The sequence below is a fragment of the Nesoenas mayeri genome, assembly GCF_963082525.1.
Source record: "Nesoenas mayeri genome assembly, chromosome: 1".
Taxonomy (NCBI): Eukaryota; Metazoa; Chordata; class Aves; order Columbiformes; family Columbidae; genus Nesoenas; species Nesoenas mayeri.
Window position 1 is genome coordinate 148,434,039 of NC_137541.1, and position 16,130 is coordinate 148,450,168.

The 16,130-nt window shown below is 39.9% G+C and overlaps 2 protein-coding genes across 9 annotated transcripts in view; one reads left to right on the forward strand and one right to left on the reverse strand.

Moving 5' to 3' along the window:
* LOC308044895 (ashwin) overlaps positions 1-16,130 on the forward strand; it is a 22,077-nt gene continuing 5,947 nt past the window's right edge. For 2 of the 8 annotated variants that reach the window (XR_013922686.1, XR_013922687.1), the window contains exons 1-4: positions 1-133; positions 1,559-1,725; positions 7,193-7,565; positions 11,489-11,556. Coding sequence is in view for 6 of the 8 variants with exons in the window: in XM_080351844.1 (XP_080207970.1) it covers positions 5-133; positions 1,559-1,725; positions 7,193-7,565; positions 10,849-10,971 (792 nt within the window). In the remaining 2 variants the exon portion in view is untranslated. Of the gene's footprint in view, positions 134-1,558; positions 1,726-7,192; positions 7,566-10,848; positions 11,164-11,488; positions 13,033-15,380; positions 15,481-16,130 lie in introns of those variants that run through there. The other 6 variants (XM_080351846.1, XM_080351847.1, XM_080351844.1 and 3 more) reach the window with 6 other exon arrangements.
* Positions 15,042-16,130, reverse strand: part of FHL2 (four and a half LIM domains 2) — a 14,714-nt gene continuing 13,625 nt past the window's right edge. Inside the window, exon 5 of the mRNA XM_080351904.1 lies at positions 15,042-15,509. Coding sequence (XP_080208030.1) covers positions 15,358-15,509 — 152 coding nt within the window. The 3' untranslated portion in view covers positions 15,042-15,357. The remainder of the gene's footprint in view (positions 15,510-16,130) is intronic.

Here is a 16,130-nt window from a genome sequence, read left to right on the forward strand (position 1 = left end):
GAAGATGGCGGCGCGGGGAAGGGGCCGGGGTTGCGGCAGCGCGGAGGAGCGCGGGTCCGGGCGCCCCGATTCGGAGCTGCTGCTGCACCCGGAGCTGCTCTCGGAGGAGTTCCTGTTGCTCACGCTGGAGCAGGTGTGGCCCGGGAAGCCAGCTCGGCCCTGGGGCGGTGGGCCCTGAGGTGGGGCTGGGGCGGGAGGTGCGGGGCCTGCCCTGTTCGGCGGGAAAGGAAAGTGTCCCGGGCCTGCAGCCCTGCTGCTTCGGTGTGGGTCCCCTGTGCCTTAGACCTCCCGTGTTTGTTTCTCCGCTTTTTTTTCGCCCCTCAGTTCAGGAAGGACAGGGAACTGCTTGAGAGAGTCCAGCACAGAGACACGAAGATGATTAAGGGAGGAAAGATGATTACGAGGAAAGGGTGGGGGAGCTGGGTGTCTTTAGCTTGGACAAGAGGAGACTGAGGGGTCACCTCATTAATGTTTATAAATATGTAAAGGGTGAATGTTATGAGGATGGAGCCAGGCTCTTGGTGGCAGCCAATGATAAGACAAGGGGTAGTGGGTGCAAACTGGAACACAGGAGGTTCCACTTAAATTTGAGAAGAAACTTCTTCTCAATGAGGGTGCCAGAGCACTGGAACAGCCTACCTAAGGAGGTTGTGGAGTTTCCTTCTCTGGAGACATTCAAAACCTGCCTGTACACCTTCCTCTCTAACCTCATCTAGGTGTTCCTGCTCTGGCAGGGGGATTGGACTAGATGATCTTTTGAGGTCCCATCCAGTCCCTAACGTTCTGTGAATCTGATTAAACCGCAGGGAAACTCTTATCTCCAGGTGCCTCCATGGACTGTTTTTTCACAGCCCTCTTGCAGTTTCCAGTGATTGTACTGCCCTGAACAGGTACTTAGGAAGCCTTTATAAAAGTTTAGGGAAATGCGTTTAAGATTGCATGAAAACATCAGTCATCAACAGTTTGTCTGTCTAACTTTTTCCTTTTTTTTTGCTACTGTTTTAATTGGGAAAAATTGCAGGGCTTTGGATGGCGGCCTGCAGGATTGATCTGTGCAGGCAAAGGTGATGAAGTGCCCAGTACTGGTTGCAGCTGGATCCAGCTGTTTCTGACACTGATGTAAACAGCCCTTCACACACCAAAATTTAAAACAGAGGAGCTCATGGCACCTGTGCTCAAGTGTAGTTAGCTAAGAGCAGCAGTCATTAGGGGCAGGAGATACGTGAAGAGATGGCGCTTATAGGTTGTGGAAAAAGAAACCGCTGCAGTGACCCAAACATCCCGCATTTCCCTTTGCCTCACTGAAGAGAGAGACTGAGTCTAGTCCACACAGAAAACAAGCGAAGCTGACAGTAGGAAGGCAGGAGACCATGCTGTCATTGGCAGAGGGCAGCTCATGGCCCCTCCTTACCAGTCACCTCTGCAGCCCCCTCACTTCTGAAACCCTGTCATTTATGCCCAGTACGCTAAAGTAGCTTTTGAAAAAAGGAACTATGCCACTGAGATGTTCGTGCATTGAATTTTTCATAATAATAACTTTTTTCTCTGTTCCCCACAGAAAAATATAGTAGTAGAAAATGATGTGAAGATGGACAAAGATGGTCTCACTGATCTCTATATTCAACATGCCATTCCCCTGCCTCAGCGTGACTTACCAAAAAGTAGATGGGGGAAAATGATGGAAAAGAAAAGACAGCAAAATGAGTTGAAAAGTAATAATGAAAGGTAATTAAGCTTTTATTGCACTAGACTTGGAGAATTTAGGATGATGCATTTAGTTTAATCTTTGTTTGCCTGATTAATGAAACTTCTACAGCTTTTGGACATGGTAACAGTTTACAGAGAATGCTTTGTCAGGTCTCCTGCATTAGAAGCAAGAATAGGAAAAAGGGGAAGATAGTATTTTTTTGTCATCCAAATATTAACGGTATCTAGCTTATAGTGCTTCTTTTAATAGAATAGCAAAATGGTTTGGCTTGGAAGGGACCTTCAAAGGTCATCTGGTCCAACCCCCCTGCACTGAACAGGGACATCTACCACCTCTCTGGGCAACCTATTCCAAGTGTTTCTCCACCCTCACCGTAAAACAAGATCTTCCTTATATCTAGTCCGAATCTCCCCTCTTCAAGTTTAAAACTGTTAACCCTTGTCCTATCACTACAGTCTCAGCTAAAAACTGTGTCCCCATCTTTTCTTAGAAGCTCCCTTTCAGTAGTTAAAGGCCACAATAAGGTCTCCCCAGAACCTTCTCCAGGCTGAACAAACCCAGCTCTCTCAGCCTGTCCCCACAGCAGAGGGGTTCCAGCCCCCTGATCATTTCTCTGGCCTCCTCTGGACCCTCTCCAACAGGTCCACGTCTTTCCTGTAGTGAGGGCTCCACAGCTGGATGCAGAACTCCACGTGGGGTCTTACCAGAGCAGAGGGACAGAATCACCTCCCTCGACCTGCTGATGACACTGCTTTTGATGCAGCCCAAGATAAAACTGGCCTTCTGGGCTTCAAGCACACATTGCCAGCTCACGTCTAGTTTTTCACCCACTAGTACCCCCAAGTCCTTCTCTGCAGGGCTGCTCTTGATCCCTTCATCCCCCAGTCTGTATTGATACAAGATTATTGGTGCATTTCAAGGTACTTTATAATGAAGAAAAATTAATTATTTCTTGTTTCACCATATAGTTGTTAAATAATAATCATATTTACAGTGTTTAATAAAAGTACCAACAGCATGTTTAATTGTGCCTGCTCCCTAGACAGGATTGGTCTACTCTAGAGTCAGGGGTGTACATGGCAGCAGTTTTGTGTGTCAGATTCAAAAATAACAGCTACTTTCTGAATGAAACACTCTGCCTTGTTTTTTCTATTTGATCAGATAGCCAAATCTTCCTCAAAAGTTTATTTTACTGAGTTTCTTCTCTTCCTGACCTTCCCCTGCCCACAACTTTGATGTATGATGTGCATGGGTGGCATTCTTACTTAGTTTCAGCAGTAAATCCTAAGGAAAGATGGATGGACATTCTTATTATAATGTTGCAGGACTATAACTTGTTGATTTCATGAGTCTGTTCTAGCTTTACTGAGATTTCTGACTTGGAAGAGCTAAACAAATTCTGTACTTTATTCTTTCTTTTTTGGTTGTGAATTTTTAAAATTTTTAGCAGTGACCAGGACACTGAATTGTCTTAAGTCATTTACTTTTTTTTTTTTCCCTGTGCATAAAAGTTTATAATACCTCAGTTTATTTACAACTTGCAACTTCAAGATGAAAGCATGAGGTTAGTGTTTGAATAACGAACTGTTGATGTGCTGAAATATGTGCAAACATTTTTTTTTTTATCAAATAAAGATAGCAGGGTGAATGTTTCTGAGAGGAGGTGGCAGTGTTAATTTTTAGGTAGCAGAACGGCTTCATCCAAAGTGTATATGTAGAATAAGTCTAGGGGCTCTTATTTTGGTATACTAAAATTCAATAATGGTTAAAACTATCTAGTATTTGCTGGCAAAAGAGTAAGTACAAGGAAACATGTTTAATCTGCCTATCTGCTTTTCTTTACTGGTTGCTCTTACAATCTAGCATGCTGGGCTTAGTCTTTTGCTCTGTTGCTGACAGTTTTAAGGTTTTCCAGCAGTTACTGCTTTTACTTGTATTACATCTTTCATACTTAACAAATATGCTGGCAAAATGCTGTCTAGAAAAGTCAATCTTTTACTGCTAGAATTACTGACCCCAGAGAAATGGGAGATAAAGACTTGCAGTACTTTTAGTAAGTAAAAGTTGCACAGAGAAATCTTCTAGTTTTAGCATGTTGATGGGAAGAATCAAGGAAGATCAATCATCTTTTGGGGTGTTAAAGTATTATACTTTTCCTCATACTTGCGTGTACCACTTAAGAAGAACTGGCACAATGCCTTTGTACAGACGAGGAGGGAGAACTTGGCCTTATTGTTTTTAAAAACAAAGCAAAATTCCTAGGTATTGTGAGACGGTGAGTTACGTGCAAGTCAGAGATGGGATCTAAGTGTGCTGTTAGTTTGGTTTATAACTCAGTTAAACTGATGCATCGTATGGACAACAAGAGTCTTCTGATGAGTTCCTCTGTGGAAAGCATGGCTTTTACAATGTGCACTGAAATTAATATGAGGCTTGGAGACTTGATCAGCACAGCTCGGTGTGTGTTTGCATCCCACTAGTAGTTACAGATAGGAGGTAAAAACACATTGAAATTTAAAAGTCAGTGTTGAATATCATATTTAGTTTTACCATTGGTGTTTGATGGTGTACCCTAAAGAACTTGCTGGATATCAGCTGAGCTGCAGTAATATGTTATACCTCAATAATACAATCAAATATCTGAGATCACAGATTACGGTTTATACACTCTTATTGCTGAATATTTGAGCTTGCAGATAATCGTACCAAATAAAAACAAATGCAGTCTATCCAACCTTAAACATTTCAGAAAATATTTGTCTTCAGGGACAGTTAATTTTGTAGATCTATAAGATCGTCATGCCCACTGAAAGAAAGAGGATGGTGTGAATCTCAGAACACATATGTAGTTTCTCAAGTGCCACGCTGTCTGAAGACTCTCACCTGCAAACTCTCAGTCTCCAGGAGCACTGTGGCTGTGTGTGCTCAGAGCTGTGGCCTTGGTAGAGTTCATTGTTTCTCCACAGTCACCCAAGAGGCTGCTTCGGCATCCCATGAAAACTATGAATGCGCTGATAATATTGAGGTCAGGGGAAAACATGGTAGTTCTGACCAGTTTCAGACATTCACAGAAGAGGTGGTCACCTGCCGTTTTAGTAACAGGCAAATATTAAGGATAATCAAGGGGTAGGAACTAAAATCTGCATTTCTTTCTGGTTTTAGGGTGCTACCTAAGTACCAGCTAAGCTAGACAAGAATAGGAGCATTTTTAATTAAATTGGCCTCATAATTGGGAGTTGCTCAAAGGCCATCCTGACTGAGTAATCACGTGAAACAGTGGAAACCTGGATTGCTGGTGTAGAGAAGCTTTTGCTTCCTCTAGTAAATCTCGCATTCTTTATCATGCTCTACAAAGTAAACAGCACGATTAGAGCATGCCTTCTGTCCAGCCCAGCCCAAAGTGTGGCTAGAATGAAGGAGATGCATGGAAATCTCGGTTTCACAGAGTGCTCCACAGGAGGGATCATGATCCCAGAATGGGATCATGTCGGTGTCCTCCGCGAGAAGAGTGCTGGCTAACATGGGTCCTACTCTGAAGCTTTTAACCCGCCTGTACTTTATATAAAGAAAGTGAATGTTACACCTGAGGTTCTGTGTTCTTCTGTGAGCCATGTATGTAAAAATTAGATTAATTCTTGATGGTACAGCATCCAAATGTCTTTTGGATCTTTACCAAAGATTTCTCTGGGAATATTACCTGTATTGTAGCCTGTAGTCATTTGTACAAGTGCTATCATTCTAAAGTTCAGTTTATAATAGATAACAATCCTCCTAGGATTGCAGTTAGTTCCAGACTTGCTAGTCTTCACAAAGCTGAATTTTAAAAACAAAACCAACCAACCAACAACAACAAACCAAAATAACAACAACAAAAACAACCAGCAACAACAACGAATCAGCTAACTCCATAGGAAAAGCTGACTATGTTAAAGAAGGTAACTGAAAATAGGTATACAATCTTTTCTTTCTCATAGTTTGTAAACTATCTTTTCAAAAAGGGGACCGTGTTCCTTGTTGGGAGTTCCTTGTTGGGAGTCTTGAATAAATTATTGGATAAAGCCAAAGTGATCAAAAAGTATCATGTTTTAATTTTGAAGTGTGTCAGATTTTTAGGCTTTTCGAGTGTAATTATACTTAATTTAATGGATGTGTTAAAAACTACTGTTGTTTCAATAGTATTTAGCTGAAACCGTGTGTGTGGCTGAACACTCCTGGAAGCTAGTCTCATTTTGTAGAAGTTCTCCTCCAAACTGCATCTGCTGTAGATATGAGCCAAAGAGTTGTGTCCAATCTCTTGACAAACAAGTCCCAAATGAATTAAAGGTCTCTCTTTGTCTCTATCTGTTCTGGGAACCCAATGAATAGAAAAAGAGGAGGATTATGTGACATATGTTGTTGTGAGCAGATAGTAATGTCAAAGCAAATCTGAGTAAGAGCTGAACTTTCTCTTGCTGTATGAGCTCTTAAATTGTAACTCCTTTAATTTTTATTGAGGAAACCCATCTTGAGAGAAATTGTGTAAGCAATGTGTAATTTCTTAATACGTTTATCAACCACTAGTAACCTAATGTTTTTCCAAGTCAAATGAATCAAGTCTCTGCTTGTGGCTTGCATTGAAGAGTGTTGAGATATGCAACGTGAATATTGGCCAATTTGTTAATTGCAAATTAATTACTATATTTCATTGTTGAAAACACTATAGTTCAACGTTTATTCCTCTTTTTAATATGAGATGATTAAATAGTTTGTACTGAAAACTGGTTTCTAAGCAAGAATATTGTATAAATTAATGATGGGGTCTTTTTGTTTGTGGGTTTGTGTTTTTGTTTTTGGTTTTTTTTGTGGGTTTTTTTTTTTTGATTAAATATGTGCTTTTCAAGCACCTTCTCTTTGTCATTCTTGAGCAGTGCTTTTCTAAAACTTTAATGTACAGTGAGCTATGATAACTTTGTGGTTTGTTTTTTGGGAGTCAGGATGTTTTCTGATAGTACTGTAGCTTGATTGTATTCCTTTTTCATGATTCAGCTGTTACTAAATTGGCCAGCTCTGACTGCACATAGGCTTAAAGGCACAAACTATTAAAAATATAGTCATTAAATCAACTTGGGATTCCTGTTCAAGGACAGCTTATTTCAAAACAGGTGTGCTTTTTTTGCTTAATGGTTTTATTCCTTGTCTAATAGTCTTTTAGACTATCTTAACATGATTGAAAGCATCAGCATGTTAGATGCTGTTCTTGTAGGTAAGGTGGCATGCACTTTCTCAAATATTTTCTTTTTGAAATACTTAACAGCTACTATCTTTTTAGTTACTCTGAAATAGCTACAATGGTATAAGCATACAGTCCTTGATCATACAACTGTAACTGTCTGCCTAGAAAGTTCCTCACACAACCCTCTTTACTGAGAAACAGTGTGTCTTGGATATACTGGTTTTGGATCATTTAGCTTATATTTCTGAGAATCTTACGATTTGTATTTTCAGTGTTACAACAGTAGAAGGCTTAAGGAAACGGCCATTAATTGTGTTTGATGGCAATTCAACAAGTACAAGCATAAAGGTGAAGAAGACAGAGAATGGAGCTGCTGATCGCCTAAAACCTCCTCCAGCTGGAAGCACCACCAACACTGTTAGAAGATTGTCAGTTCCTTCAAATGCCTCAACATACATTTCAGCCTCCACTTTATCAGAGGACGCTAAGCTGGGTATGAGGAATAACGAGGCTAAGCAGAACAATATTTCAAAGACTAACATCAGTATGTTGTCTAGTCTGAAGGTGTACCCTTTGTCTCCAGTAGCGGGAACTACTGTTGTGAAGTTAAAGAGAGCTATTCCAAAAGAAGAAGCTGATTTGCCGGTATGTACTTTCAGCATCTTGTTTTGCAGGTTGTATTTTAATCGAAAGTTGCAGGAGCCAAAGGTAGACCCCATAAGGGTTTTCAGGATTATTTCGGAATAATAGTAGAGTCTTAATTTAGAAGCAAGCGAAAGAGTAGCTGGTTTGGAAAAGATCAGAAGGGAAGAAATGAAGTACTTTGTACTTGTCCATGGGAAATTTGTGTATGAGAGAGGCAGCTTTGTAGAAAACATGCAGGTAACTTTAAAATGAGTAGAGAGGTAATACTTAAGGTGGTGCTGGTAGTAGTCAAATAAAACACAAACAAAATAGTCCTACTGATAGGTCTGAAAGAGAGAGAACAGGCATTATAGAACAACACGAACAGCCTTAAAGAGAGGACAAGTGGTCTGTTTTCTGTAGTAGGGAAGAAAAGAATTGAATGATAGCATTTGTTACAGTCACACTTGAATGGTTGAGTAGGACAAGCTTTCATTTGTCAAAATGAAGGAAGAGATGTTACAGGAACTGAAAAGAGATGCTGAGAACTGTAGAATATATCCTTATAGGAGGAACACCATCTGTTTTAAATCTCATACAGGAGTTGGCAAGCTAGAGGAAGGAACTGGATGTGAAAATCTGGAGAGCTGCCTAGATTGTGGGTCTGAATGAGAAACCATAACAAACCATGCTAGTTGAAGTGAGAGACCAAAGGTCAAGTGCTCATTTTGAGCCGTGGTGACCTTAATCAGGTACCTGGGCTTCTGTAAGACTATGAGTGACATGCTGAGATCTTGAACAAAAGGGCGCTCCTCTGAAGTAGAAGACTGATCACTGAGCTGTTAACCATCAAGGTAAATAGTCAACTTCTTTCCGCAAGTTAGATTCAACTGAAAGCTAATTTTCTGTAGAGGACTAGACTACAGGTAGGGGCAGAATAAGGCTGATGAGTAAAGTGATGAGAGAAGAGCTAAGACGGGATATGTGATTTCAACAGGGCATATATTTGAAAATGTAGGTAATAGTGCTGAATGTAGGTGGCAGCTGGAGAAAAAGGTAGAACAGCGGTTATTTTTGATGAAGGTGCAATTAGCCTTTAAGGGCTTGTCAGTAAGCGAAGAGCAATGGGCCTTCTCTTTAAAATGTGCTGCGAGGCAGGGATAAGTCTTATTTGTGTTGTATTGACTCATGATACAAATTAAGGAATTGTCATGTTTCCACTGGAATATAATTCCACAGCATCCTTGCAGCTATACTGAGGAAGTGTGGACTGGATGATTGGGTAGTGAGGTGGACTGGGAACTGGCTGAAGGAAAGAAGCCAGAGAGTCACGGTCAATGAGGCAGAGTCTAGTTGGAGGCCTGTATCTGATGGAGTCCCTCAGGCGTCGGTACTGGGACCAGTACTATTCAATATATTCATCAACAGCTGTGCTGCCATCCAGTGAGACCTGGACAGGCTGGAGAGTTGAGTGGGGAAAAATGTAATCAAATATAACAAGGGCAAGTGTAGAGTCTTGCATCTGGGCAGGAACAACCCCAGGTTCCAGTATAAGTTGGGGAATGCTCTCCTGTTAGAGAGCAGCGTAGCAGAAAGGGACCTGGGGGTCCTGGTGGACAGCAGGTTGACTGTGAACCAGCACTGTGACCCTGTGGCCAGGAAGGCCAATGGCATCCTAGGGTGTATTAGAAAGGGAGGTGGTCAGTAGGTCGAGAGAGGTTCTTGTCTCATTCTACTCTGCCCTGGTGAGATCGCATCTGGAATATTATGTCCAGTTCTGGGCCCCTCTGTTCAAGAAGGACAGGGAACTGCTGGAGAGAGTCCAGCACAGAGCCACAAAGATAATTAAGGGAGTGGAGCATCTCCCTTCTGAGGAAAGGCTGAGGGAGCTGGGTCTCTTTAGTCTGGAGAAGAGGAGACTGAGGGGTGACCTCATTAATGTTTATAAATATGTAAAGGGTGAGTGTCACGAGGATGAAGCCAGGCTCTTTTTGGTGACAAGCAATGATAGGTCAGGGGGCAAACTGGAACACAGGAGGTTCCACTTAAATTTGAGAAGAAACAACTTCTCAGTGAGGGTGACAGACACTGGAACAGGCTGCCCGGGGGGGGTGGGGAGTCTCCTTCTCTGGGGACATTCAAAACCCACCTGGACACATTCTTGTGTAACCTCATCTAGGTGTTCCTGCTCCAGCAGGGGGATTGGACTAGATGATCTTTTGAGGTCCCTTCCAATCCCAAACATTCTGTGATCTGAAATAAGTCTGGGCTTCAAATGAAGAAATAGAAATATCTGTTCTCAGTTGAACTGCAGGGGGAGCTTTAGATATGCAGTGTACAATTACATTGATTAAAGTTTTCCTAACGTTCGTTTTCTCAAGATTGCCTCATGAAATACTTTCTATTAATCTCTTTTTTTAAAAAAAAAAAAACATTTCATGAAAGAGTGCAGGTGATATCCTTGCTGTTCCATCAGACTTCTTTTAAATATGAGCACCTAAACACATGGCTGTTCTGAAAGACAGCTTTAGCAGCTTTTACAAGAATCATGGCTGAGGCCCTGAATCAGATTTATGCTGTGGAGATGTATTTCCTACTGCCAGTATTATAAACTCCAGTAATTTAGAGCTCTTCAATGTATTAGTCAGATCTGAACCTACAGAGCTTTTGAAACTTGTTAAGTATACATCTCACAGCTTCTTTAATTTAAATGTTTTGTAGACACAGTGATAAACACTTTTAAGTGACACTGTATCACTGACACTCAGAAGCTGTGACCTCTGGCATTTGACTTTCTTCTTTAGCCACAGTTTTTGTTCATTATTACCAGTAAGTTCAGTTAAAGTTGGTCAGACATGTTTGAAGTTAAGCAAGTGTGATGTATGGGTGTTACTGTCTGAAATTAAAAAGTATGTTGAATAATAAGTGATGCAGCCAGGAAGAATCAATATACTTGGCAGATGGCTGTACAGTGTAAAGCCTGATATTGGTATAAGGACAGTAATGACAATTGCCTTTTCAAGCAAGTGGCTGTTCTCTGACTTTCAAGAAAAACTGAAGTTCTCATGCTGAATAGCACAGAACTATCCCTCTGATCTTTGGATCTAATTCCCTTAAACCTTTCAGTGGTTGCAGTCTACAGTATTGCTGCAGATAACACTGAAACTCTTCTCTGGGTTGTGCTCCCCAAACCAGTGTGTTGCAGAATGTTCTTGGAAATGTTTATACCTGTCTTTACTCTGCTTGTGTGAACTATTAAAGCTCTAATTTCTCAGTTTTTTGTTTTTTTTTTTCCTTATTTTAGATAATGAAAGGTAATTACTTCACCACTTCAATCTGCCTTTGTTTACTTCAGACTTGCTTGATTTCCAGCCCCCCACTCCTCCCTGGTTTCGTGGAGTGGGGCTTGAAAGATAAGTTCGTCTGAGGTTTTGACAATTTCACTTTTTTGTACAGGTCACTACAAAGAAAGACCAACTTTTCCTTCTGTTTTTCTAAGATTTTTACCATTTTACAGAAGTAAATTAGTATCCTAGATGTTTGTTTGGATTTTTTTCTTATACAATGCTGTTTCAGATTGCCTCCTTAAAATACTTGTTGAAATAACTTTAGAAGTACATTTTGAAATTTCTGTATGTACCTGTTTCTAAGTTACATAATTGAAAGTTGTTTTTGCATAACTAATTTTAGGATTAAGAAAAAACAAAAGGCTTACATGTGATTTGTAGGTATTTAAATTCATTTGCTGTATTTTTTATCTTCTCTAGGGAAGTTCTGTTATATTTAGCTTTTTCCACAAGATGGCAATAGAAAGCTGTTGTAATAGCATACAGCTGAGTACAACAGAACAGTAGGCAATACCATATTTTACTATGGCAGGTTAATTACAAGCTTCTACTTGTGCAGTATATCTAAGAATACTTATATATTTTTGTGTGTTCCAGAATGACCTAAAGCCTACGGAAGCAAAGAAGAAGATCCAGCATGTTACATGGCCATGAAGTAGCTAATGGTGCTTAAAACATAAATGTTACTTCCATATTTTCAAACAGATAAGTCATATTTAAACTTTTTTAAGTACAATTCTTTTTAAACCTTACAGGGATTCAGATTGCTGTGAAGTTTTAACAAGTTTAAAAGTTCCCTGTTGTAAAGCTGGAGTCATTACCACCAGTCACCTTAAGAGTGTCTACTCTTGAACACCAAGTAGTTCATTACTTCTTTTAAAGGTGGTAATATTGCGATATACTAAACCCCCCACTTTCAGTTTTCATGATTATTATAGTTCATCTCCTGCATGTCACTGCAATTCACACATATACATATATAATTTTTTTGTTTCAGTAAGATTCAGTTTTGTTCCACTTCTGGTTAAATGGTTAAAATAGCTATTGAGATTCAGAGTGATCCCAAGAGCCTTCTTGGCTTTAAAAAGATAATTCATTTAGATGAGAAAACTGACCATTCTGCTGATAAGATAGTCTGATACAAATTTTTTCCTTTTCATTGCGCAGAACAGGAGTGTGGAATTCACAGTGCCAGTTAGGTTGGTAATAAGAGATGAACTAGTTTAACAGCATTACTTCAAATTGAAGTTTCTCTTATTGAAGTGTGAAAGAAGAAATGCACAGGTGGAAGTATGTTATTAGACTGATGTGAATCTTTGAGAGGTAGTGGTGAATGGATTAGTGCCATGTTCTCCTAAATACACAGGCATATTTTATACATGCATAAGTGTAAAAATGTGCCGATGCAGCGAAACTTTTTGTTTTCCTGGTTACAATCATGCTATAAAATATCAGGAAAACCTGTGGAATGCAGGTCAGTGCTTTCTCAACTTATAACAGTTGAAGAGGGACAGGGATAGGAAGACGAAGAAGTACCTTGGGAGCATTAGCATATGTGATTGCACTCTTTTTTTATTAAAAAAAAAAAGGCAAAACCCCACCTGTTTTCCCTTCCTTTGATAGTTTAAGGCAGATGTTAGTTTTCTGTGAAACTTAGTGTTTCATCTGGATTATTGGTGGTGCCTTATAAGGCAGAAATCCAGTTAAGTTGTTGGAAACTTTATTAAATCTCAGTGGCTCAGAGTGAAGCCGATTTAGATCCATTTTGGATATGGATAGTACATAATAATAATGCTTCCAAAGTTAGTAAAACAAAAAAAGAATCAACTTCTGAATCCACTTAGTTAACCCACTGAAAGAAGCTGTCAGTAGTGATCTGAAAGCTTGTTTAAATTTTTAACATTAGTTAATATTGAAAACAAAAGCTGTAGCTTCATTTATTACTGACAGAAGTTCTCCATTCACAGTTAGGAAATAAAAGGCACTTCTCAAATGCTGTAAAATGGTAAGAATGTGTGTTTTGAAATATTGTGTGCAGTTTCCCTTTTACTAAACACTTGTGCAGTTTTTTGTACTTGAGTACAGCAAACTTTAACGTAATGTACATTTTGTATGTAAAGAGTTGTCTTTTAAGTAGCCTTATCCTATTTAAATAAATTCAATTAAAAGCAAACAAAGTAGCACTGACTTGTTTTTGTGATGTAATTAAACTTGTTCATTTTATACAGTTATGTTTTAGGAGACTTGAAGTGATTAGAACTTAAGAAAAAGTTTACAGGGTAAAAAAACTCAGTAGCTGCTTTGGAGTTTTAGCAGCAGTTAGTACCATGTAAAGTGCTGGTCCTTGCACTAGCATAACAGTCTGGTAGGAGTCTGTTTTGTGGGTGGCTTCTGGACAGTGGTTTGGAGTCTAGGCTGTATTTTGTTGTAGTTCCAGTTGCTAGGAGCACGTATGTGTTAAGGACTGTTCTGCAGAACTGTAGTGGAATAATAGCATGGTGCTATTGCATGGTAACAGGCTTGTTTTCAGGCTGGTGTGCTTTCCAGCCTTGTCACATTTCGCCTACCTTTCCCCAAAGCTGGGACTGTTTCGTTGTGTGTTGTAGCACTTGGGGGGACAAGGCACAATCTGTGCTGCCGTTACTACCTTACTCTTACCCTTCTTCTCTCAGCAAAGTACTAGAGCAGAGCTGCAGTGTGCTGGGGGATTGCCAGACCCCAGAGAGAGTGAGGTGCTTACCCTCTTATGGGAGGTGTACATATGAGAGGGGTTTTTATGGCTATTCTTTACTACAGTCTTCAACACAGAATGAAGTCACCGAAGGATAGAATTTAGTCATTCAGTGAGATCAGATTAGTGTGGTGTGTACTTAAAAATGTCAGCTGGCCAGCTTCTTCAAATGGTGTGTACAGTAAACCAAATCTGATCTGATGCATCTATTCGGCTGGTTGAATTACTAAGAGAGGAGTGAGCTGTGAGCATTTACACTTGGCGCAAAAGGAGACAAATTCAAGAGTGGTGGCAGGAACTAGGAGCAAACTTTCCCTGCCCAGTTACACACAGAATAATTGTGTTCCTAAATTGTCTTTCCACATCTGAAAATTCCTGTTGGAAGTGTGACATACTACTTTCCTCCTTTTGCTAGATACAACCCATATGGAGGGTGTACGAGGATCATACATTGTATAACATGGCCATATTTCGTGAAGTTTGCTTTGGGAAGAGAGTTATCTTCCTTTGGATTGTTTCGTCTTGGTTTCATTGTCCTGCCAGCGTGTTGTTGTTGACAGTTGCCTTTGCAGGAAACATAGCAGAAATGGTGCTAGAGCAGAAGGTATTACATATTGCAATACAGAACAAATTTAAAGCATGCCCTTGTATAAAACTTGAGCTTCAGACTTTTGCAAAGATAAATGTCGTCTTAGTTGTCTTGATCTCTGTGCTTGCTGTGAAGAACAATATTTTGGTTTTGAGTTTAGAACCTATGAACACATTTTTATCTGCTGCACTCAATTCAGTATTTTCACATAGTTGTTTGGTTTTGCTGATTATTTTCCCACTGATTTCAGTTAGTAGAAGACTATGTTATATCAGCAGGGACCATCTGAGGATTGTCTAAAGTCCATAGTTTCATAATGACTGGGTGCAAAAAGGATTGTGTTTGTATGGCTCTTCTGTCGTGTTTCTTCAGACTGTGAAAGCATTTTATTTGTAAATATCTACTATGTAAATACAATTAAACCACAACCACAATTTTGTTTGAAATGGTTTTATTTTGAAAAATACAATGTGCAGTGTAATGTCGACTAATACTGACACTGTCAATCAGAACTTGAACTTCACACAATGATCAGCTAGTCATGCAATAAAATATGTGCCTGTTACGAAGTGCTCCCACTTCAGCTGTTTTATCATTATCTCTGTATGGCATGGCACAAATCCTTGTACATTGAAACACCCTCTACATTCGCAGTCTTTCTACACACTTGACAGCACACGAGGCATGTAGCTCAAGAACACTGAGGCGAGACCACAGCCTTATTGAAATCAAATGGGGTTTGCCATTTATTTCAGTGGGCTGAGGGTTTCACTATGAATATCCATCTATGAATGTCTTGTGCATGGCCATTGTAATCCTTGAACTATATCACTTGCTTGTAACTGGAATATTTAGTGGAAGGAAAAAAAAAAAAGTATGTTATGGCAATAACACCCAAATGGTTTTACGTCTCAGGTTTTGCATTAGTTTTGGTTAGCTTGTAGAAGTCTTAAATGCCAACGCTGCTTCTAGAGATTTTGAAATTGTTTTCCCCAAAGGTTTGGAGAGTTTGAAGAAGAAGGTTAAATAATGTTAATAGTACAGCGAAACAGAGAGTGGCAAAGCTGATTCCAAACAGCCGTGGATTTCAGACTCTATACTGCAAGCACGGCTTTCTTCTCCTCTCCCTACCTTTAATTTTGAGCTTTAAATATCCTTTCCACATTCAGGGCAAAGGATGTCATCCCTTTCCGTGAGGAAGCCACGACCCACTAATGAGAGAGAGCACTTCTTACAGTTGAAGCAATCATTGTGCCACTGCCGTTCCTCAAAGGAGATGTACTTGGTTCCTCCGAGTCCTGTTTGAAAACCAGAAGCATTCTGTTACAAGAAAAGAATAGCATTATCAGCCATCAAGTGATGCTACTTCAGATTCCACTCATGGATTGCTATGGAGTTCAAACATACACTAGTGAAAAAATGCCTCTTATGTCTCTTAGAAGTGATTATCTCTTGCTTAACCTACGAATGGCAAGCAATTTTAATATGATGCATTGGAATGACTAGCTGGAAGTCAGTGAAAAGATTTGACTGGGCATATCTCTTACATGATGTATTTGTTTTGTTTTGCTTTCAGTAGCAACATTTTGAGAAAAAAAGCCAAAAAACATAATAGAAAGGGCTGCAATGTTCAGAAGAGAAATGTCTCTGTTATGTGAGCAGAAAACAGAACCTGTGGTGTTATGTGCTGACTTTTCTAGAAGTTAAGCAATCAGGTATGTGTTAGTGAGGTATATGCACAAGGGCAGAGCAATAGCAAGAGAGAAAATGGTCCAGATATAACCCAGATTTGCCGCCTTGGACTGTATGTATCATGTTGTTAAATGCTGATTACTTCATAGAGGAGGCTGGATTTTTATGCTAGGTGTTTCATAGTAAAGCTCTTAGCAGTTACTCCTTTAAGTACTTCTGTACTGGAA